This window comes from Camellia sinensis, unplaced genomic scaffold (genome assembly GCF_055761805.1).
Source record: "Camellia sinensis isolate YWXY unplaced genomic scaffold, ASM5576180v1 Unanchor1, whole genome shotgun sequence".
In the NCBI taxonomy this organism is placed as follows: domain Eukaryota; kingdom Viridiplantae; phylum Streptophyta; class Magnoliopsida; order Ericales; family Theaceae; genus Camellia; species Camellia sinensis.
Window position 1 is genome coordinate 16,450,027 of NW_028128987.1, and position 26,080 is coordinate 16,476,106.

Sequence of the window (26,080 nt, forward strand, 5' to 3'; positions counted from 1 at the left end):
TAATCGTTTTATTTACTATTTTAATGGTTTTTCTTTACAATTATTTTTTTTATTATGAAAAAAATATGATTGTAATTAGATATCATAAAAATATTTTTCTCCTTTTTTTATGTATTTGGTCTAGCCAAAAGAAAAAATTTATAATTTGTATTTGGTTTAGCAATTTCTTCTTTTGTGTACTATTTTAATGGTTCTTTTGATTGAAGTTATCTCCTTTTGTGATTTGTAAAAAAAAAAAAATTATAATTTAATTTTTTAATATGATTGGAGTTAGATAAATATAAATACTCACAAAGAAAAAAATTTGATTGTAATTAGTTCAACAGTTTTTTTTTTTTAATGTGATTGTAGCTAGTTCAATAATTCTTTTTTTTAATGAGATTGTATTATAATTAGTTTAATGGTTCTTTTTTTTTTTATTTGTCTTTTTTTTATTATGAGAAAAATGTGATGTGATTGTAGTTTGTTCAATGATTTTTTTTAATGTGATTGTATTATAGTTATTTCAATTTTATTTTTTTTCATTTATTTATTTTTATTATGAGAAAAATGTGATGTGATTGTAGTTTGTTCAATGATTTTTTTTAATGTGATTTAATTGTTTTATTTACTATTTTAATGGTTCTTTTTTACAATTATTTTTTTTATTATGAAAAAAATATGATTGTAGTTAGATAGCATAAAAATATTTGTGATTTGTATGATTGAAGTTATCTCCTTTTTTGATTTGTTTTTGGTCTAGCTAAAAAAAATTATAATTTGCTTTTTTAAGATGATTGAAGTTAGATAAATATAAACACTCACAAAAAGAAAAATGTGATTGTAGTTAGTTCAACGGTTCTTTTTTTTAATGTGATTATAGTTAGTTCAATGATTCTTTTTTTTTAATGTGATTGTATTGTAATTAGTTTAATGGTTTTTTTTTTCATTTATTTTTTTTATTATGGGAAAAATGTGATATGATTATAGTTTGTTCAATGATTCTTTTTTTTTTAATGTGATTGTATTGTAGTTAGTTCAATGGTTCTTTTTTTTTCATTTATTTTTTTTATTATGAGAAAAATGTGATGTGATTGTAGTTTGTTCAATGATTTTTTTTTTAACGTGATTTAATCGTTTTATTTACTGTTTTAATGGTTCTTCTTTATAATTATTTTTTATTATGAAAAAATATGATTGTAATTAGATAGCATAAAAATATTTGTGATTTGTATGATTGAAGTTATCTTATTTTTTCTTATTTGTATTTGGTCTAACCAAAAAAAAATTATAATTTGATTTTTTAATATGATTGAAGTTAGATAAATATAAACACTCACAAAGAGAAAAATGTGATTGTAGTTAGTTCAACGGTTATTTTTTTTAAATGTAGATTAGTCAGAAGAATGTCTATACATTTCAGAAGGTTAAAAAAAAAAAATATAAGTATAACATTTTTATTTTATAACATTATAAATACATAATATATGTATTGTTCATTAATTATAATACTAAGCCTTTGTTTGGCAATGACTTTTTTTGTTGGCTTTTTGGCCTTTTTGACTTTTTTAGCCTAGGACGTTTTTGTTCGTTTGGTATTCTTGATTGACTTTTTTGGCTTTTCAGCTTTGGAATAGTGGGTTTTTTTTTTGTCTTTTTGTGATTTTTGGCTTTCTGTAGTTTTTTGATTTTTTTTTTGTCTTTTTGTGATTATTTAGCTAAATATGATAACCAAATACCACCTAACAATCACGTTGACAATGCAGGAATGCTGATGGAATACTCACAACAATTTAGATTTTAGTTATTTTTTTGTTTTACTTTTGCAGTGAATTTCGAACAAATGTAATAAATTCTTATTTTTATTACTTTAATTATGCAATGTCAACATTTTCTTTTAAAATTACAAATATTTTATGCTAACAATTTATAAATATGTTTGACATAATATAAATAGTTTTTTTTTTTTTTAAATTTAATCCCGTGCATAGCACGGGTGATATGCTAGTGATTATTATCAAATATTAAACTTTAATATAATATAAAAAAAAAGACATTTAAAAAAAAAGAAAAAAGAAGACAAAGTGGTGAAACACAACCCGTGCATAGCACGGGTGATATGCTAGTCTATACTATATATTAAGCAAAAAGGGGTTTCTAAACCCCAAGGCTTGTGGATGCTCCAATATGCCAATCCTAATTTTCTAATTTTTTGTTTTTTTTTTAAAAAAAAATTAACCTCAGCATTTATTATCTTCTCTCAACCCATAAGACTTTTTGACTTCTCTCATAATTACTGTAGTACCTTTTCCAAAATAAATAATATGTATAATAAAAAAAATTTAAAACAAATATAAATATCTATATCTATATCTATATCGATATCTATATCTATCTATTTATTTATATCTATCTCTAACCCACAAGTTTTGTGGGAGTTCCAATATCCCAATCTAAATTTCTTGATTTTTTGATTTTTTTTAAAAAAAACCTTAGCATTTATTAATTTCTCACAACCCCCAAGCCTTACCATTATAATAACACTTTAATACATTAAGAATAAGTATAAAAAAAAATTCCTTAAAAAGTCCAACACATATGAATTCCTTGAAAAGTCTCAACACATATAATTATTATCCCTCATAAAAACACTTTAATGCATTAAGAACAAGTATAACAAAAATTCCTTGAAAAGTATAACACATGATTATTATCAAAATATTAAACTTTAATATAATATAAAAAAACAAGATATTTAATTCATTGAAAAGTTCAACACATATGATTATTATATTAAACTTTAATACAATATAAAAAAGAAAAAAGCAAAAGAAGACATTTAAAAAAAAAAGACATTTAAAAATCACAATTCACATATATATCCCATGATCAGCATTTATTACCTTTTTTCAATCCACATGTCTTTCCACATGCATGAATTTATTGATTTGGTCAAAATTATCTAATCAGCATTTAAAATCCCCTCATACAGATAATTATAGATACAACCTGTGCATAGTTACTGCAGTACCTTTTTTAATTTCTCCAATACACTATGGTTAGTGATAAGATTTGTAAGATAAATTGAGATAGAGAGAAATTGTATGTATTATGATTGATGTTATTGATTGATATCTGATGTGTGTTGAGTTGATTACAAGGATTCCTATTATATAGGAGAGGATTTGTGTAGTAGGTGAGGAATAGGTGAGGGTAGGTGAGGAGTAGGTGGTGGTAGTTGATGGTAAATTGGTGGTAGGTGATGGTAAATTTTTAACAGCCCCCCGCAAACTCAAGGAGGATAGAAACTAACCAACTTGAGTTTGGAGAGAGTAACAAAACAAGAAAATACATAAAAATAAAAGAGGATAGGTGAAACTGTATGGTCGTGTCAGACCATTGGTGAAGACACTGGATGGTGGTGTCATAACGTTGTAGAGGACACTGTATGGGGGTGTCATAACGTTGTAGAGGACACTGTATGGTGGTGTCATAACGGTGTAGAGGACACTGGATGGCGGTGTCAGACCGATGTAGAAGACAGTTTATGGGGTCATGTCGGACCGTTGTAGCAGACAATGTTGAGACAGTTGTTGTGACAGTTTACGGAGTCTTGCTGGACCCTTGTAGAAACTAACCGGAATCAATGTCGGGACAGTTTACAGAGTCTTGTCGGACCCTTGTAGAAACTAACCGGAATCTATGTCGGGACAGTTTACAGAGTCTTGTCGGACCCATAAAGGAGCTAACCGGAATCAATGTCGGGACAGTTTACAGAGTCTTGTCGGACCCTTGTAAAAGTTGCACCCTCAAAAGGTGTGCCCAATTTTTTTTAAAAAGGCGTGCCATCAAAAGGCGTGCCCAATTCATCAAAAGGTGTGCCGGACATGATGGCGAGGCACGTGAGTGCCTTGGTTGGTGCGCCCGTTTGTCGTCTGGCGTCAAGTGGCGCGCGATACGCGTGGCTGCCTTGGCTATTTAACCAAGACGAAGGCTGAGGCTGAGGCTGAGGCAGAAACTGAGACAAAAAAACTGAGAGAAACCTCTGAAAAATTCTTCGTTTTGCTGAGAAAGATACTCTGTAACATTCTGTTGCCCAGAAAAATGGCTTCGTCTTCCCGCGGGCTGCTCACCCTCTTTCCCGACCTCAACGAGTCAACAAGAGAGAGAACTGGTGCGGTGGCACTGGAACCTCAACCAAGCGCCCCGGAGTTTGCTCTGTTGAACTTTCCGATGCGGTCGGTGGAGCAAAGAATGGCAGTGCAGTCAGATGTGGAGGCCAATCAGTATACTTTGAAGTCATGTGTGGAAACCATGACTGCGGTTACAAATTTGTCGAACCGACTGCAGAATAGGGCAAATGAGGTGCAGCATTTAAACTCCCAGCTGGCTCTGCTCCAACGCATGTATAAGGATGCGCGAGCAGAGATAAGTGTGCTAAAGGCGGAAAATAAGGAGCTGAAGCGGAAGGCCACTGTTATGTTCCGATTTGGAGGGCCGCCATATGCTGTAGTGGAGGAGCAGGGAGGAGGCAACTTGCTTGGTGGTCTAGGAAGCAGCGAGGCTGGGCAATCACGGGACAACCAAGAGAAAAACAAGAAAAAGAGACCCGCAGCAGAGTAGAGAAGAAAGATCCCTCTGTGGGTGCGGTTGTTTTGTTTTTTTTGTTTTTTTTTTTTTTTTTTTTTTGAATGTAAAATGGTGATCGGGGTGAGCCCCGAGATGAATAAAATGAGTTTGGTCTGCAGTCCGTCTTGGTCTGTTTTGTTGTTGTTTTTTTTTTTTTTTTTTTTTTAAACTTTGAATATCAGAACAAATAAAAAAAAAGGGAGATGTTTGTTTTGGAAGGGTAATCAAAATATATTTGTGGGTGTGTGTAAGGGTGGAGAAAAAGTGTCAAAGAGCACATGGAGTCTGAGTGGGTGCATAAGAAAAATAATAAAAGGAATGAGTGGAGAGAGGGTGTTATGTTTAAAGAAAAGAAGAGTGGTGGAATAATAAAATGGTTTTTTTTTTTTTTTTTTAATAATAATAATAATAATAATAATAATAATATATTAATTGAAGGCATGTGCGCTGGGAGACACAACCTTTGGAGAATCAACCCAAATGGCAAAGAACAGCTTGCCGAAGAAAGGGCCCCATGATTGATACCCACTGTTTATGGCATAGGAAACACCGGCCACTATACCCACCAAGTTAAAAATAAGGACTGTGGTGGGAGGGATGAGAAGAGACGTCCATTTGAAGAGGTGGGGTTGACGTGGCCGCCGGAGATGTTAGCTCCGATCGAGACGGCGACGAAAAGAGCAAAAACATGGACGATGGCAGCAGAGATGACGCCGGAGGGGGTGGTGCAGACGCTGGGGAGGCCGGAGGCGCGTGCGTAGCCCTCGGCTGTTAAATGTTCTTGATCTGCACCGGAACAACTCCATCGGCGGGAGAGATGTATTGCTGCTGCTGATGATACTGATGAGGCCATGATGTTGAGATCCAGATACGGATTAATATCAGCGAACAGATATTCCGAAGACTTGAGATCAGTACTGTTGTCGACGATCTTATGGTTCGGATTCGGAAGCAGCCACGACGCCGCTTCGGATTCGGGAAGAGGAGATTGGTGCACTGGTATGTGGGTGAAAAGTATGGAGGAAGGAAGGAGAGAGAGAATTAGAAAATTTGGGTTTGTCCAGTGGACGGCCAAGGCGAGGCTGCCGCCCGCCGGTGAAGCGGAATCACTAAGTTCTTAACCTGGCTCTGATACCATGTAAGATAAATTGAGATAGAGAGAAATTGTATGTATTATGATTGATGTTATTGATTGATATCTGATGTGTGTTGTGTTGATTACAAGGATTCCTATTATATAGGAGAGGATTTGTGTAGTAGGTGAGGAGTAGGTGAGGGTATGTGAGGAGTAGGTGGTGGTAGTTGATGGTAAATTGGTGGTAGGTGACGGTAAATTTTTAACAAGATTGTTAAATTAGTATTATAAAAAATCTTAAAAAACATAATTTATATACTAAAAAAATTAAAATAAAAAAAATCTAAAATAAATATAAATATTTATAATTATCCCGTGCATAACACGGGTGATAGGTTAGTTATATATTAAGCAAAAGGGGGTTTTTAACTCCAAGTCTTGTGGGAATTCCAATCTCCTAATCTAAATTTCCTGATTTTTTGATTTTAAAAAAAAAAAATCTTAGCATTTATTAACTTCTCCCAACCCCAAAGTCTTACCCTCATAATAACACTTTAATGCATTAAGAAAAAGCATAAAAAAATTTCTTTAAAATTCAACACATACGAATTCTTTGAAAAGTCCCAAAACATATGATTATTATCCTTTATAATAACACTTTAATGCATTAAGAACAAGCATAAAAAAAATTTTCTTGAAAAGTCCAACACATGATTATTATCAAAATGTTAAACTTTAATATAATATAATAATAATAAAAGACATTTAATTCCTTCAAAAGTCTAACACATATGATTATTATTAAAATGTTAAACTTTAATATAATATAAAAAAGGAAAAAAAGAAGGCATTTAAAAAAAAAGAAAAAAAAAACATTTAAAAATCGCAATTCACATATATAGATAATTGTAAACACAATCCGTGCATAGCACGGGTGATATGCTAGTATCTATACTATATATTAAGCAAAATAGGGCTTTTAACCCCAAGCCTTATGGGAGCTCCAATCTCCCAATCTAAATTTCTTGATTTTTTGATTTAAAAAAAAAAAAAAAAACTTAGTATTTATTAACTTCTCCCAACCCCCAAGTCTTACCTTCATAATAACACTTTAATGCATTAAGAACAAGCATAAAAAAAATTCTTTGAAATCCAACATATGAATTCGTTGAAAAATCCCAACACATATGATTATTATCTCTCATAATAACACTTTAATGCATTAAGAATAAGCAAAAAAAAATTCTTGAAATGTCTCACATATGATTATTATCAAAATATTAAACTTTAATATAATATAATAAAAAAGACATAATTCTTTAAAAAGTCTAACACATATGATTATTATCAAAATATTAAACTTTAATATAACATAAAAAAAGAAAAAAAAGAAGACATTTAAAAATTAAAAAAAAAAAGATATTTAAAAATCGCAATTCAAAAAAAAATCTTATCATTTATTAATTTCTCCCAACCACCAAGTCTTACCCCCATAATAACACTTTAATACATTAAGAACAAGCATAAATTTTTTTTTTTTGAAATCCAACACATATGAATTTCTTGAAAAGTCCCAACACATATGATTATTATCCCTCATAATAACATTTTAATGCATTAAGAACAAGCATAAAAAAAATTTCTTGAAAAGTCCAACACATATGATTATTATCAAAATATTAACTTTAATATAATATAATAATAAAAAAGACATTTAATTCTTTGAAAAATCTAACACATATGATTATTATCAAAATATTAAACTTTAATACAATATAAAAAGGGGAAAAAAAAAGATATTTAAAAATCACAATTCACATACATAGATAATTATAAACACAATCCGTGCATAGCACGGGTGATATGCTAGTAAATATATTAAGAAAAATGGGGTTTTTAAATCCCAAATCTTGTGGGAGCTCCAATCTCTCAATCTTAATTTTCTAAATTTTTTATTAAAAAAAAAAAAAAAACTCAGCATCTATTGATTTGGTCAAAATCCCCTAATCAGCATTTATTAACTTTTTCTAATCCACATTCCTGCATTTATTGATTTGGTCAAAATCCCTGATTAGCATTTAAAATCCTCTCATACAAATAATTATAGATACAGCCCGTGCATAGTTACTGCAGTAGCCTTTTTAATTTCTCCTGTACACTATGGTTAGTGATAAGATTGTTAAATTATTTTCAGAAAAAATCTTAAAAAACATAATTTATATATCAAAAAAAATTAAAACAAATATAAATATCTATAATTATCCAGCAATGCTAGGGACCCCCAGTGGCGGCGACCCCCAGTGACCCCCCCCAGTGCCATGTGTCGGCCTGGGGTTGGCTGAAATCAAAAAAAAAAAAATTTGTTTTTTGGGCCAATCACAGCAGACCCCAGCACCCTCACTGGGAGTCCGAAGCTTTATTCTATAATTATCCCGTGCATAGCACGGGTGATAGGCTAATTTATTATAATACCAAATTTACCCTTCACCTTCTCATACCAAAACCTTACTCTCATTCTAATCATCGTCTCCGACACCATTCTGGCACAATTGATTGTCTCCGTCCTCTCCCTTGTTAACCCAACCATGTCCCCCGCCCCCTTTCCCGTCGCACTTCTCAAACCCACAGCAATCACAAACTGGTGTCACCTCCTTCCACCGCAAATGTGAATGCGAAAGAGATTTGGAAAAATGAAGAAGAAGAAGAAGAGAAGAGGGTGGTGTAAAAAGGCGGCAGGGCCGAATCGTGATGGCAAGGCTGGGCAGCAGCAAGATTGTTCACAATCGGGCGGTGAAAGGCGAACCTGAGTTGCTATGGCAAGGTGGGGTACGAAACTGGTTTGTGATAGAGGCAGGGCTAGTCACAATGGTGTGGTGAGTTGCTAGTGAGTCAGGGGAAAAGGTTGCCGTTGGAAAAGAAGTCGCTGATGGGAGAGAATGAGCTAGAGGTTAGTGGTCGTAGATGGAAGCTAAGGTCACCGAAGATAAAAGTTTGGATTGCTAACAGTAGTGAAGTGGTGGTTCCGGCGAAGATAGTGGTGAAAAGATGAGTGGGTTAGAATTTAGGTTAGGATTTTGAAGGATTGTTTGGTATTTTTGAATAAGGATGAAATTGTAATAAAAAAAATTATGGGTGTAAAGAGATAAAGTGATGGTGCAAGTAGAATTACCCTAACCCAATAAGCAATTTTTTTTGGGGTGTCCTCAAAGGAGGCATTTTTTTTTCATTTTTTTTTTTTTTGTAATTATCCATCTCCCTGTAGTCGCAATTTAAGAACCATAACCCATCTATTCCAGCGTCAAATGAGAACATATATAAAAACAGTCACTATGATTGAAATCTTATAAAATTGGCTACATTAGAGAGGATTTAAAGATCTTCTCAAATGTCTCATTTTTTTGCTGAGGGGGATTTTTTTTCCTTTTCTTTATTTTTGCTTACTTTTTTGAAAACTTGTACATCCTTGTAAATATATAGTGAGTCAATATTTTTGTTTTTGTATACATCCTTTGTACAGGGTTGCAGCACCTATTGTGGTGCTTTTTTTAAACAAAATTCATATATATCAAACAAAGAAAAGGCAACATTGATGTGTGAATCCTATAACAGTCACAAAGTTTTACAGCTGCATATGAATGAAGTTCTATAATGTGGTAGCAGCACTCTATGAATTGAAAAAATTAATTTTTACTCTTTCTGTCCATTTAAAAAAAATAATAATAATAAAAACTATAAAAAAAAAAAAGGAAAGAAAGGAAAAAAAACAGCAACTGAAACAAAATAAAGCTAATAGCTATCAACATTTTAGGAACAAATAAAATGTAAACCTCTAGGGATAAGACGCACATCCAAGTCCAAAGGCAAGTGATTCAAATACTTTTCAAAACATACATCTAACCTCTTCTATCATTCCTTCCAACAAAGCCAATAGCTAACTGGTACAATCTTTTTCGAATAAAGACAGCACAATATTGAAGCTATTGTGTTCATTATATGAATTTATCAAAACAAACTATGATCAAAGCCCAGATGTTGCCATGTGTTTCTCACAGGGTTGCTTAATCAATGGCCAATATTATCAAACTTGACAGAAATTTATATGAAAAGCTACCTTGCGTCACCTTATAGGTTCAGTTTTCAAAGTGAATCTGCTGATTGGATTCACCAGATTTCTTAAAACTTGAAGGTCAGGTACATACTCTGCTCATTCCTCCTCGTGATCAAATTGGTCTTTAATGTATTGAATTACATATCTCATCCACAACAGATAGTCCTAAGATTGTAAATTCACATCAAAAAATAGTAATTGCTAACTTCTACATTCACTACGAAAAAAATTGGTTGAACAGCAAAAAACCGGCAATGACACAAAGCCAAGGAAGATTGCAGTGGTTCTGACATAAACAAATCAGTAGCATAATGTTCAACACTCAAATTATGTTCCAACTTCCAAAATTTAGTTCCCACCGAGAAAAAAATTATTTGTATCCCCATACCCAACTCAGCAAATAACAATTCAAAGCAAATCAAGAAATCCAAGCAAAAACTTACGTGGTTTTCGTATTAAAAAAAAAAAGGTTACATAATGTTCAACATTCACTTTATGTTCCAACTTCCACGACATTTGTCCAAAATTTAAATCCCACCAAGAAAAATTTATCAGAAATTTTCCTCCACACACATACCCAACTCAGTAAATAACAATTCAAAGCTAATCAAGAAATCCAAACAAAAATTTATGTGGTTTGGGCCTTTTTTTTTTTCTTTTTTTTTTAAAGTAACATAATGTTCAACATTCACTTTATGTTCCAACTTCCACCAAAGTTGACCAAAATTTAATTCCCACCAAAGGGGGGAAAAATTATCAAAAATTTTCCACTCATACCCAACTCAGCAAAAAACAATTCAAAGCAAACCAAGAAATCCAAGCAAAAACTTATTAGAATAATAATAGCAGTGCAATTAAACTCTAAAGTGAAAAACGAAAAAACAAAACAAAATAAAATGATCAACCCAGAAAATAGATTAGATTAGATTAGAGGGAGACCTTGATAGAGGCAGGGTAAGGAGGAAGAGGGTCGGGGGCTGTGATATCATGGGCCAAGACCTTGCCGATAGCTTCGTAGAGGGAAACAGTGACAGGTGGCAGTCGCTGAGCAACATTGAGAACAATCTGGAGAGCGTTGTCAGCTGATATCATCGTCGTGGGTTTGCTCTGATGATCATCATCGGATGAGGAGACTCTGCTTCCATCGTTTTCAGCCATTTCAACACCCAACCCCAACCCCCAACTGTACTTCGGAATCAAACGAAACGATTTATATATGGCGCCGGCACAACCCTATCTATTTGCCTTTATAGCAAATGTTTCCCGGATACCACCGCCATGGTGTGGTGCGTAGGGCTGAGTGCGATTCGCATGGTTTAAAAATAAAATTAGTTTGAAAATAAAATTATAAATGGAAATGTGGTGCGTAGGGCGCGATTGGGATGTTTTGAAAATAAAATTATAAATAGAAATAAAATGACGGATTGACATATTAATAAATTATTGTTTGAGTGATTTTTGGTGCATTGATAAATTTAAAAATATTTTAATAAATTATCAAGTCTTTGTATAATATGTAATATTTTATATATATATATATATAATATTAATTAATTTTATATACTATTATTAATTTGTAATAAATTTCTCATGTTAAATTTGTCCCATACTCGGTTTCAGTTTGATATTTTATTATAGGTTAAAAAATAAATATCTATGTATTAATTATAGCGGAACTGAGTAGTTTTGAAAGCGGTTTATAAATTTTAAAATTTAAACCACGGTTAGTGAATAAAGCGATGCGAATTGATGTGATTTTAATAGATTGTGCAGTATTTTGCACAACTCTAATGATGCATATGGCTTACTTTTTTATTTTCTTATTTGTGATCGTAGCTTGTTTTAGGATGTGGGTTAAAAAATAGTTTTTTTTTTTTTTTGAAAAAATATATAAAAAAATAGGCAGGTGACTTGATTCAAAAAAAAATTGAAAGTTAAAAAAAAGTTGACTTTTAACTAAATTCTCAAGACATGAATGTGTTAAAAAAACCGTAGAAAGGTAACTTATAGAAATAAGTTAATAATCTAATGAAAATTTTATTTATATCACTAAATAAACTTTTTACGCTCATTTTCTTTTTTCTCTACTATTAAAAAAAAATTATTACATCTATTTATATCTATACTATATATTAAGTAAAAAGAGATTTTTAATCTCAAGCTTTGTAGGAGCTCCAACTCTCAATTTAAATTTCTTGATTTTTTGATTTTAAAAAAAAAAATCTTAGCATTTATTAACTTCTCCCAACCCCCAAGTCTTACCCTCATAATAATACTTTTATGCATGAAGAACAAGCATAAAAAAAATTCTTTGAAATCCAACACATATGAATTCCTTGAAAAGTCTCAACACATATAATTATTATGTCTCATAATAATACTTTCATGTATTAAAAACAAGCATAAAAAAAATTTCTTGAAAAGTCTAACACATATGATTATTATCAAAATATTAAAATTTAATATAATATAAAAAAAGAAAAAAAAGGACATTTAAAAAAAAAAGACATTTAAAAATCACAATTCACATATATAGATAATTACCTATATCTATACTATATATTAAGCAAAAGGGAGTTTTTAACTCCAAGGCCTCTGGGAGCTCCAATCTCCTAATCTTAATTTTCGAATTTTTTGATTTAAAAAAAAAACCCCACCATTTATTGACTTCTCCTAACCCAACCTCAGCATTTATTGACTTTTCCCAACCCACAATCCCTTTTGACTTCTCTCATAATTATTGCAACGCAATTTTCAATTTCTTCCATACACTATGATTACACACAAAAATAAAAAATATATATATAGATCTCAAAAAGATATAACATCTAAATTTGAATTATGATTTAATAATATAATTATGTATTTTTTTTATGTATATCTATCAAAATTTTAAATCACTTAATGGGACAAATTAATCAAATTTTCAAAACTATTGATTTTTAATTTACAAAATAGATTAAAAAAAACTAATTTTCTAATTTTTTGATTTAAAAAAAAACCCCACCATTTATTGACTTCTCCTAACCCAACCTCAGCATTTATTGACTTTTCCCAACCCACAATCCCTTTTGACTTCTCTCATAATTATTGCAACACCCTTTTCAATTTTTTCCATACACTATGGTTACACACAAAAATGAAAAAAAAAGATATATAGATCTCAAAAAGATATAACATCTAAATTTGAATTATGATTTAATAATATAATTATATATTTTTTTTATGTATATCTATCAAAATTTTAAATCACTTAATGGGACAAATTAATCAATTTTTCAAAATTATTGATTTTTAATTTACAAAATAGATTAAAAAAAACTATTAACTAATTTATTTATTTAATAACAAAAATATTTCATAATCTCTCCCTCACAAATTTTCAAAAAAAAAATTAAAACTTGCATTCATTTTCTCTTTCGCAAAAAATCAGATAATATTTTTTATTAAAGTTGTAGATATCTGCTTATATTTTATATATTATATTATAACATAACAAAAAAAAAACTAAAAAACTAAAAAAACAATCAATAAAACTCACATGTCTATCATATATCTAACTCACATCATAACTTACCTAAATAATAATAATTAAAAACAAATGGAAACCACAGATAAATTGAATTTTTTAAAAAAAGATACCCACAACTCCATCTTAAATAAATTGAAAATTTATCCGAATAGAAACCACACAAAAATAAAAATAAAAATAAAAAGATATATCCATCTATCTATCTATCTATTTATCTATACTATATATTAAGCAAAATGAGGTTTTTAACTCCAAGACCCGTGGGAGCTCCAATCTCCTAATCCTAATTTTCTAATTTTTTGATTTAAATAAAAAACCCCACCATTTATTGATTTCTCCCAACCCAACCTCAGCATTTATTAACTTTTCCCAACCCACAATCCCTTTTGACTTCTCTCATAATTATTGCAACACCCTTTTCAATTTCTTCCATACACTATGGTTACACACAAAAATAAAAAAAAGATATATAGATCTCAAAAAGATATAACATCTAAATTTGAATTATGATTTAATAATATAATTATGTATTTTTTTATGTATATCTATCAAAATTTTAAATCACTTAATGTGACAAATTAATCAATTTTTCAAAATTATTGATTTTTAATTTACAAAATAGATTAAAAAAACTAATTTTCTAATTTTTTGATTTAAAAAAAAACCTCACCATTTATTGATTTCTCCCAATCCAACCTCAGCATTTATTGACTTTTCCCAATCCACAATCCCTTTTGACTTCTCTCATAATTATTGCAACACCCTTTTCAATTTCTTCCATACACTATGGTTACACAAAAAAAAAAAAGATATATAGATCTCAAAAAGATATAACATCTAAATTTGAATTATGATTTAATAATATAATTATGTATTTTTTTTATGTATATCTATCAAAATTTTAAATCACTTAATGGGACAAATTAATCAATTTTTCAAAATTATTGATTTTTAATTTACAAAATAGATTAAAAAAAACTATTGACTGATTTATTTATTTAATAACAAAAATATTTCATAATCTCTCCCTCACAAATTTTCAAAAAAAAAATTAAAACTTGCATTCATTTTCTCTTTCGCAAAAAATCAGATAATATTTTTTATTAAAGTTGTAGATATCTGCCTATATTTTATATACTATATTATAACATAACAAAAAAAACTAAAAAACTAAAAAAACAATCTTTAAAGTTTATATAAATAAACTTTAAATCAATAAAACTCACATGCCTATCACATATCTAACTCACATCATAACTTACCTAAATAATAATAATTAAAAACAAATGGAAATCACAGATAAATTAAATTTAAAAAAAAAAAAAAAGATACCCACAACTCCATCTTAAATAAATTGAAAAAAATTACCCGAATAGAAACCACACAAAAATAAAAATAAAAATAAAAAGATATATCCATCTATCTATCTATCTATCTATACTATATATTAAGCAAAACGGGGTTTTTAACCCAAAGCCTTGTGAGAGCTCCAAACTCCCAATCTAAATTTCCTGATTTTTTGATTTAAAAAAAAAATCTTAACATTTATTAACTTCTCCCAACTCTCAAGTCTTACCCTCATAATAACACTTTAATGCATTAAGAACAAGCATAAAAAAAATTTCTTTGAAATCTAACACATAAATTCTTTGAAAAGTCCCAACACATATGATTATTATCCCTCATAATAACACTTTAATGCATTAAGAACAAGTATAAAAAAAAATTCTTGAAAAGTCCAACACATCTATCTATATCTATACTATATATTAAGCAAAAGGAGATTTTTAACCCTAAGGTCTATGTGAGTTTCAATATCCCAATATGAATTTTCTAAATTTTTTTAAAAAAAAAAAAAAAAAAAAAAACTCAGCATTTATTGATTTGGTCAAAATCCCCTGATCAGCATTTATTAACTTTTTTCAATCCACATGTCTTTCCACATGCCTGCATTTATTGATTTGGTCAAAATCCCCTGATCAGCATTTAAAATCCCCTCATACAAATAATTATAGATACAATCTGTGTATAGTTACTGCAGTGTCCTTTTCAACTTCTCTCATACACTATGGTTAGTGATAAGATTGTTAAATTATTTTTATAAAAATCCTTAAAAAACACAATTTATATATTAAAATAAATCTAAAATAAATATAATTATCTATAATTATCCCGTGCATAGCACGGGTGATAGGCTAGTTATATATTAAGCAAAAGGGAGTTTTTAACCCCAAGCCTTGTGGGAGCTCCAATCTCCCAATCTAAATTTCTTGATTTTTTGATTTAAAAAAAAAAAAATCTTGGCATTTATTAACTTCTCCCAATTCCCAAGTCTTACCCTCATAATAACACTTTAGGGCATGTTTGATTGGAAGGATTAAAGCATGGGATTAGGATTATTAATCCGTGGGCCCAATCATCCTATGTTTGTTTTGACATTTTGGTTTAGGACTATTAATCCAATGGATAATTAATCCAACAAATTTGTAGGATTATTAGTAATGGGGTAGGGGTGGGATAGTTAATACCACACTAATTTGATAGGATTATTAATACCTCACTATTAGTATTGTAAATCAAACATGGCCTTAATGCATTAGGAACAAGCATAAATGCAACACATGAATTCCTTGAAAAGTCCCAACACATATGATTATTATCCCTCATAATAATACTTTAATGCATTAAGAACAAGTATAAAAAAAATTTCTTGAAAAGACCAACACATATGATTATTATCAAAATATTAAACTTTAATATAATATAATAATAATAAAAAAGATATTTAATTCCTTGAAAAGTCCAACATATATGATTATTATCAAAATATTAAACTTTAATATAATATAAAAAAGAAAAAAAAAGAAGACATTTAAAAATAAATATTTAAAAATCACAATTCACATATATAGATAATTGTAAACATAATAAAATATGAGGGCATTCATGTCTACACGTTTTTTTTTAACATCTCCTCCATTATAATAAGATAGCACTTTATTTCTCTCATCTTATAATCTCTCTTTCTCTCTCTCTCTCTCTCTCTCTATATATATATATATATATATATACTATATATTAAGTAGAAGGGAGTTTTTAACCCTAAGGCTTGTGGGAACTTCAATATTCCAATCTGAATTTTCTGAATTTTTTATTAAAAAAAAAACTCAGCATTTATTAACTTTTTTCAATCCACATGTCTTTTCACATGCCTGTATTTATTGATTTGGTCAAAATTCCCTGATCAGCATTTAAAATCCCCTCATACAAATAATTATAGATACAATCTGTGTATAGTTACTGCAGTATGCACTATGGTTAGTGATGTGATAAGATTGTTAAATTATTTTTATAAAAAATCTTAAAAAACATAATTTATATATTAAAAAAAATCTAAAACAAATATAAAAATCTATGATTATCCCGTGCATAGCACGGGTGATAGGCTAGTTATATATTAAGCAAAAGGGGGTTTTTAACTCCAAGTCTTGTGGGAATTCCAATCTCATAATCTAAATTTCCTGATTTTTTGACTTAAAAAAAAAAAATCTTAGCATTTATTAACTTCTCCTAACCCCCAAGTCTTACCCTCATAATAACACTTTAATGCATTAAGAATAAACATAAATTTTTTTTTTAAATCCAACACATACGAATTCTTTGAAAAGTCCCAACACATATGATTATTATCATTTATAATAACACTTTAATGCATTAAGAACAAGCAAAAAAAAATTATTGAAAAGTCCAACACATATGATTATTATCAAAATGTTAAACTTTAATATAATATAATAATAATAAAAGACATTTAATTTCTTAAAAAGTCTAACACATATGATTATTATCAAAATATTAAACTTTAATATAATATAAAAAAGGAAAAAAAGAAGGCATTTAAAAAAAAAAGAAAAAAAGAAGACATTTAAAAATCGCAATTCACATATATAGATAATTGTAAACACAATCCGTGCATAGCATGGGTGATATGCTAGTATCTATAGTATATATTAAGTAAAAGGGGATTTTTAACCGCAATCCTTATGGGAGCTCCAATCTCCTAATCTAAATTTCTTAATTTTTTGATTTAAAAAAAAAAAACCTTAGCATTTATTAACTTTTCCCAACCCTCAAGTCTTACCTTCATAATAACACTTTAATGCATTAAGAACAAGCATAAAAAAAATTATTTGAAATCCAACACATGAATTCGTTGAAAAATCCCAACACATATGATTATTATCTCTCATAATAACACTTTAATGCATTAAGAATAAGCATAAAAAAAATTATTGAAATGTCTAATACATATGATTATTATCAAAATATTAAACTTTAATATAATATAATAAAAAAAAGACATAATTCTTTGAAAAGTCTAACACATATGATTATTATCAAAATATTAAACTTTAATATAATATAAAAAAAGAAAAAAAGAAGACATTAAAAAAAAAAAGGCATTTAAAAATCGCAATTCAAAAAAAAAACCTTAGCATTTATTAATTTCTTCCAACCCCCAAGTCTTACCCTCATAATAACACTTTAATTCATTAAGAACAAGCATAAATTTTTTTTTTTGAAATCCAACAAATATGAATTTCTTGAAAAGTCTCAACACATACGATTATTATCACTCATAATAACACTTTCATGCATTAAGAATAAGCATAAAAAAAATTTCTTAAAAAGTCCAACACATATGATTATTATCAAAATATTAACTTTAATATAATATAATAATAAAAAAGACATTTAATTCTTTGAAAAATCTAACACATATGATTATTATCAAAATATTAAAGTTTAATACAATATAAAAAGGGAAAAAAAAGAAGACATTTAAAAATCACAATTCACATATATAGATAATTATAAACACAATCCGTGCATAGCACGGGTGATATGCTAGTCTATACTATATATTAAGCAAAAGGGGATTTTTAATCCTAAGCTTTGTGAGAGCTCTAATCTCTCAATCTAAATTTCTTGATTTTTTTATTTAAGAAAAAAAAAAACCTTAGCATTTATTAACTTCTCCCAACCCCAAGTCTTACTCTCATAATAACACTTTAATGCATTAAAAAAAGCATAAAAAAAATTCTTTGAAATCCAACACATATGAATTCCTTGAAAAGTCTCAACACATATGATTATTATCCCTCATAATAACACTTTAATGCATTAAGAACAAGCATAAAAAAAAATTCTTAAAAAGTCTAACACAGATGATTATTATCAAAATATTAAACTTTAATATAATATAATAAAAAAAAAGACATTTAATTCCTTAAAAAATCTAACACATTTGATTATTATCAAAATTTTAAACTTTAATATAATATAAAAAAGGAAAAAAAAAAAGACATTTAGATATATAATAGAATTATGTGTTATGATATGTCTGATTTTTTGATTTGTTATACAACCAATAATGTCGACTCCAATTTTATTATCATATCATTTTGGGTGAATTTATGAGTTTTAAATATTTCTTCTGAATTCATAAAAAAAAAAAAAAAATTACAATGTGTAGTTGTTTTTAACAGATAAATATAAAACAAATACTAAGATAATTCTCTCATCTAAAAAAAATACTAAGATAAGTCACTGAACTAATGAAGAACCAGAAGAAAATACATAATATACAAATAACTAATTTTGTTAATACATAAATCATACTCTCACAACAACTTATCAATTTTATTAATAAGTAAATCATTAAGTAAATTAATAATTTTTAATGACATGAAAAAGATTTCAGTTAACCATTTTGTTAATAAATAAATTATTAAGTCAATTAATAATTTTTTAATGATATGAGCAATATTTTTCAATGAACAATTTTGATAATTTATTATTGCATGAGAGATTTTTTTTCTTTTTTCTTTCTTTCTTTTCCTTGAGTATTGTATTAAATTAAAATTTATCACAAATGATAGTTGTACTATTATATGACCAATTCATATTTTAAATAAATTTTATGGTATATTGTAATTTGTTAAAAAATAAAAGATTTATATTTCATAATTAACCAAGAATATCCAATCTAAATTTCCTAATTTTTGATTTAAAAAAAAAACCTTAGCATTTATTAACTTCTCCCAACCCCCAAGTCTTACCCTCATAATAACACTTTAATGCATTAAGAACAAGCATAAATTTTTTTTTTTGAAATCCAACACATATGAATTCCTTGAAAAGTTCCAACACATACGATTATTATCTCTCATAATAACACTTTAATGCATTAAGAACAAGCATAAAAAAAAATTCTTAAAAAGTCGAACACATATAATTATTATCAAAATATTAAACTTTAATATAATATAATAATAAAAAAAAGACATTTAATTCCTTGAAAAGTCTAACACATATGATTATTATCAAAATGTTAAACTTTAATATAATATAAAAAAGGAAAAGAAAGAAGACATTTAAAAAAAAAAATTAAAAATACCAATTCACATATATAGATAATTGTAAACACAATCCGTGCATAGCACGGGTTATATGCTAGTAAATATATTAAGAAAAAGAGGCAAACCTTGTGGGAGCTCCAATCTCTCAATCTTAATTTTCTAAATTTTTGATTTTAAAAAAAAAAACACTCAGCATTTATTGATTTGGTCAAAATTCCCTAATCAGCATTTATTAACTTTTTCCAATCCACATTTCTGCATTTATTGATTTGGTCAAAATTCCTGATTAGCATTTAAAATCCTCTCATACAAATAATTATAGATACAGCCCGTACATAGTTACTGCAGTAACCTTTTTAATTTCTCCTGTACACTATGGTTAGTAATAAGATTTTTAAATTATTTTCAGAAAAAATCTTAAAAAAAATAATTTATATATCAAAAAAATTAAAACAAATATAAATATCTATAATTATCCAGCAATGCTAGGGACCCCAGTGGGGTGACCCCCAGCGACCCCCCAGTGCCACGTGTCGGCCTGGGGTTGGCTGAAATAAAAAAAAAAATTGTTTTTTGGGCCAATCACAGCAGACCCCCAACACCCCCACTGGGGGTCCGAAACTTTATTCTATAATTATCCCGTGTATAGCACGGGTGATAGGCTAGTTTATTATAATACCAAATTTACCCTTCACCTTCTCATACCAAAACCTTACTCTCATTCTAATCATCGTCTCCGACACCATTCTAGCACAATTGATTGCCTCCATCTTCTCCCTTGTTAACCCAGCCATGTCCCCCGCCCCCTTTCCCGTCGCACTTCTCAAACCCACAGCAATCACAAGCTGGTGTCACCTCCTTCCACCGCAAATGTGAATGCGAGAGAGATTTGGAAAAATGAAGAAGAAGAAGAAGAAGAAGAAGAAGAAGAGGAGAAGAGGGTGGTGTAAAAAGGCGATAGGGCTGAATCGTGATGGCAAGGCTGGGCAGCAGCAAGATTGTTCACAATCGGGCAGTGAAAGGCGAACCTGAGTTGCTATGGCAAGGTGGGGGACGAAACTGGTTTGTGATAGAGGCAGGGCTAGTCACAATGGTGTGGTGAGTTGCTAGTGAGTCAGGGGAAAAGGTTGCCGTTGGAAAAGAAGTCGCTGATGGGAGAGAATGAGCTAGAGGTTAGTGGTCGTAGATGGAAGCTAAGGTCACTGGAGATAAAAGTTTGGATTGCTAACAGTAGTGAAGTGGTGGTTCCGGCGAAGATAGTGGTGAAAAGATGAGTGGGTTAGAAATTAGGTTAGGATTTTGAAGGATTGTTTGGTATTTTTGAATAAGGATGAAATTGTAATAAAAAAAATTATGGGTGTAAAGAGATAAAGTGATGGTGCAAGTAGAATTACCCTAACCCAATAAGCAATTTTTTTGGGGTGTCCTCAAAGGAGGCATTTATTTTTCTTTTTTTTTTTTGTGGTAATTATCCATCTCCCTGTAGTCGCAGTTTAAGAACACCAACCCATCTATTCCAGCGTCAAATGAGAACATATATAAAAACAGTCACTATGATTGAAATCTTATAAAATTGGCTACATTAGAGAGGATTTAAAGATCTTCTCAAATGTCTCATTTTTTTGCTGAGGGGGATTTTTTTTCCTTTTCTTTATTTTTGCTTACTTTTTTGAAAAGTTGTACATCCTTGTAAATATATAGTGAGTCAATATTTTTGTTTTTGTATACATCCTTTGTACAGGGTTGCAGCACCTATTGTGGCGCTTTTTTTTAAACAAAATTCATATATATCAAACAAAGAAAAGGCAACATTGATGTGTGAATCCTATAACAGTCACAAAGTTTTACATCTGCATATGAATGAAGTTCTATAATGTGGTAGCAGCACTCTATGAATTGAAAAAATTAATTTTTACTCTTTCTGTCCATTTAAAAAAAAATAATAAAAAAAAAATATAAAAAAAAGGAAAGAAAGCAAAAAAAAAGCGACTGAAACAAAATAAAGCTAATAGCTATCTACATTTTAGGAACAAATAAAATGTAAACCTCTAGGGATAAGACACACATCCAAGTCCAAAGGCAAGTGATTCAAATACTTTTCAAAACATACATTTAACCTCTTCTATCATACCTTCCAACAAAGCCAATGCCCCATATTTGTCATCAATAGCTAACTGATACAATCTTTTTCGAATAAAGACAGCACAATATTGAAGCTATTGTGTTCATTATATGAATTTATCAAAACAACCTATGATCAAAGCCCAGATGTTGCCATGTGTTTCTCACAGGGTTGCTTAACCAATGGCCAATATTATCAAACTTGACAGAAATTTATATGAAAAGCTACCTTGCGTCACCTTATAGGTTCAGTTTTCAAAGTGAATCTGCTGATTGGATTCACCAGATTTTTTAAAACTTGAGGGTCAGGTACATACTCTGCTCATTCCTCTTCATGATCAAATTGGTCTTTAATGTATTGAATTAGATATCTCATCCACAACAGATAGTCCTAAGATTGTAAATTCACATCAAAAAATAGTAATTGCTAACTTCTACATTCACTACGAAAAAAATTGGTTGAACAGCAAAAAACCGGCAATGACACAAAGCCAAGGAAGATTGCAGTGGTTTTGACATAAACAAATCAGTAGCATAATGTTCAACACTCCAATTATGTTCCAACTTCCAAAATTTAGTTCCCACCGAGAAAAAAATTATTTGTATCCCCATACCCAACTCAGCAAATAACAATTCAAAGCAAATCGAGAAATCCAAGCAAAAACTTATGTGGTTTTCGTATTAAAAAAAGAAGGTTACATAATGTTCAACATTCACTTTATGTTCCAACTTCCACCACATTTGTCCAAAATTTAAATCCCACCAAGAAAAATTTATCAGAAATTTTCCTCCACACACATACCCAACTCAGTGTTGGAAAAATGATTTAATATAGGCATATTTTTTAGCCCAATTTTGAGTGGGCCCCAAACGTCTTTTGGGGTGGGTCCAAAGAGGTGAAGTGTTCCTTGCCGCGTGGCAAGTCGCACGGTGAAGACGGAACGTCAAAACCATTTATGAGTGAATGGGAAGTTGACGTCGTTTTCGGGTCTAACATTAACTTTTTAGATAAAATTCATTTGAATTTTTTCAATAAAAAATATTGTGGAAATTTAATTTAAATTCTAAATTCAAATTTTGCCTCTGTTTGGCAAGTGAGGTTGGAGGCTTTTTTGGCTATTTTAGCCACAAAAAACAAAATAGGCTATTTTAGCCATAACAAACAAAACATCACATCCAACCCATAATCATTACATTCTTCTCTCACAAAAAAACTCAAAAAAGCCAAAAAGCCAAAAAGCCCTTCCGAAACCAAGCTTTTAAGCCCAGGCTAAAATAGCCAAAAAAGCCAAAAAGCCAAAAAGCCAACCCACTTCCCAAACCAAGCCTTTAGATTCCTAAGTGGTTTCCTAAAGTTTGTAATTATGGGAATTTAATTTAATTCTAAATTTAAATTTTGGGTTCCTAAGTGGTTTTCTAAAGTTTGTACCTTTTCCTTTATTTATTAAACTATTCAAATAGTTTAATATATATATATATATATATATATATTCCAAATAGTTATTACTAATAAAGTTCCTAACAGTTCCTTTGTTTGTCCACCAACGGACACTTTTCAAATGTTTGAATAGTAGTGTTCATGTACAACGGTCAGAATTATTTGAATTCAACTATTGCACCTGTTCTTTCAAAAGTGCATCTGTTCATTCAAATTGTTGTACCTGTTCGGGGACTATGTTGCCTATAAATTGAGATTCTATTCCAGCAGTCTTTACACTGAGAGAGATCCGAAAATCAGTCTGAAAATCTTTTCTCTTGCTGTCCAGATTTTCCTTTTGCATTATTTCTTCATTCTAGTTTTAGAATAAATATTCAGATAGTTAGATCACAGGTTTGGTTCGCCGAACAATTTGTTTTGGAGTGCTACTACAAATTGGTTAAGATCATTGTATCTTGGGAGATAGACGCCACTCAACCGTAAGCACCATAGCGGGGCGAATCTGTCTTAAGGACAGAGTGTCACACACTCGACTTGGTCTCTAATTATTGATTCGGTTCAACAAAATAAATTCTGTAAGTATTATTTTATTTTGTTTGAATTATTTCAATTTATTTTATTTACACAGAAGATTGTTCCAATAATGTTGGAAAAATTAGTTTATTAGGCTTATTTTGGGCCGACTTTGAGCCCAAAATAGAGTGTGCCCCGAACGTCTTTTGGGGTGGGTCCGAAGAAGTAACGTGTTCCTTGCCGCGTGGCAAGTCACACAGTGAAGACGGAACATCAAAACCATTTATGAGTGAATGGGAAATTGACGTCGGTTTCAGGTCTAAAATTAATTTTTTAGACAAAGTTCATTTGAATTTTTTCAATAAAAATTATTGTGGGAATTTAATTTAAATATAAATTTATTTTTGGTTTCCTAAAATGGTTTCCTAAAAATGATTAAACTATTCAAATAATTTAATATAAGTATTCCAATTGTTTGGAAAAAAAAAAACTATTCCACTAAACGGTTTGTTTTTTATTAAACTATTTAAATAGTTTAATAAGTTTATTCCAACAGTTTTATAACTGTTACGCCTTTGGAACCTTTTTCAATTTGTTTGAAAATGTGGTGTTAGCAACGGTCAAACCAACTATTCAAACAGATAAGTTTGAATAGTGGTTGCACCTGTTCAACTTAATGGTGCACCTTTTCACTTCAACTTTGGAACCTGTTCGGGTCTAATGTTTGTCTATAAATACAATCTATTTTCAGCAGTCCAATAGATCCGAAAATCAGTCCGAAAATCCTTTCTCTTGCTGTCCTGATTTTCCTATTTACATTATTTCTTCATTTTAGTTTTAGAATTAAATTCAGAGAGTAAGAACACAAGGTTTGGTTCGCCGTACAATTTTGTTTGGTGTGCTACAATAATATTGTGAAGATCATTGTATCCTGAGAGATAGACGCCATATAACCGTAAGCACCGTAGCGGGGCGAATCTGTCTCAAGGACAGAGTGTCACACACTCGACTTGGTCTTTTGATTTTTAAATTCGGTTCAACAAAATAGATTCTGCAAGTTTTATGTTATTTTGTTTGAATTATTTCAATTTATTTTATTTACACAGAAAATTGTTCCAAGACTCAATAAATAACAATTCAAAGCTAATCAAGAAATCCAAACAAAAATTTATGTTGTTTGGGCCTTCTTTTTTTTTTTTTTTTTTTTTAAAGTAACGTAATGTTCAACATTCACTTTATGTTCCAACTCCCACCAAATTTGACCAAAATTTAATTCCCACCAAAGGGGGGGAAAAAATTATCAGAAATTTTCCACTCATACCCAACTCAGCAAAAAACAATTCAAAGCAAACCAAGAAATCCAAGCAAAAACTTATTAGAATAATAATAGCAGTGTAATTAAACTCTAAAGTGAAAAACAAAAAAACAAAATAAAATAAAATGATCAACCCAGAAAATAGATTAGATTAGATTAGAGGGAGACCTTGATAGAGGCAGGGTAAGGAGGAAGAGGGTCGGGGGCTGTGATATCATGGGCCAAGACCTTGCCGAGAGCTTCGTGGAGGGAAACAGTGACAGGTGGCAGTCGCTGAGCAACATTGAGAACAATCTGGAGAGCGTTGTCAGCTGATATCATCGTCGTGGGTTTGCTCTGATGATCATGATCGGATGAGGAGACTCTGCTTCCATCGTTTTCAGCCATTTCAACACCCAACCCCAACCCCAACGCCAACCCCCAACTGTACTTCGGAATCAAACGAAACGATTTATATTTGGCGCCGGCACAACCCTATCTATATTACTTGAGTGATTTTTGGTGGATTGATAAATTAAAAAATATTTTAATAAATTATGCAGTCTTTGTATAATATATAAATTAATTTACATAATATTTTTATATATATAACAAAAATTAATTTTACATAATATTTTATATATATACAACTATTAATTTGTAATAAATTTCGCATGTTAAATTTGTCTCATACTCGGTTTTAGTTTGATATTTTATTATAGGTTAAAAAATATCTATGTATTAAATATAGCGGAACTGGATAGTTTTGAAAGTGATTTATAAATTTAAAATTTAAACCGTGATTAACAGATAAAGCAGTGTGGATTGATGTGATTTTAGCAGATTGTGCAGCATTTTGCACAACCCTAGTGATCCGTATGGCTTATTTTTTTATTTTCTTATTTGTGATTGTAGCTTATTTTGGGAGGTGGGTTAAAAATTAATTTTTTATTTATTTTTATTTTTTTA

The 26,080-nt window shown here is 29.8% G+C and overlaps 1 protein-coding gene across 2 annotated transcripts in view; it reads right to left on the reverse strand.

Annotated features, from left to right (window-relative positions):
- The window catches only part of LOC114314616 (molybdopterin biosynthesis protein CNX1), a 51,627-nt gene extending 25,944 nt beyond the window's left edge, over positions 1-25,683 (reverse strand). The window contains exon 1 of one of the 2 annotated variants that reach the window (XM_028261087.2): positions 25,301-25,683. In XM_028261087.2, the coding sequence (XP_028116888.2) occupies positions 25,301-25,519 (219 nt within the window). In that variant the 5' untranslated portion in view covers positions 25,520-25,683. Of the gene's footprint in view, positions 1-10,730; positions 11,041-25,300 lie in introns of those variants that run through there. The other variant, XM_082910962.1, reaches the window with a different exon arrangement.
- Between the last annotated feature and the right edge of the window lie 397 nt (positions 25,684-26,080).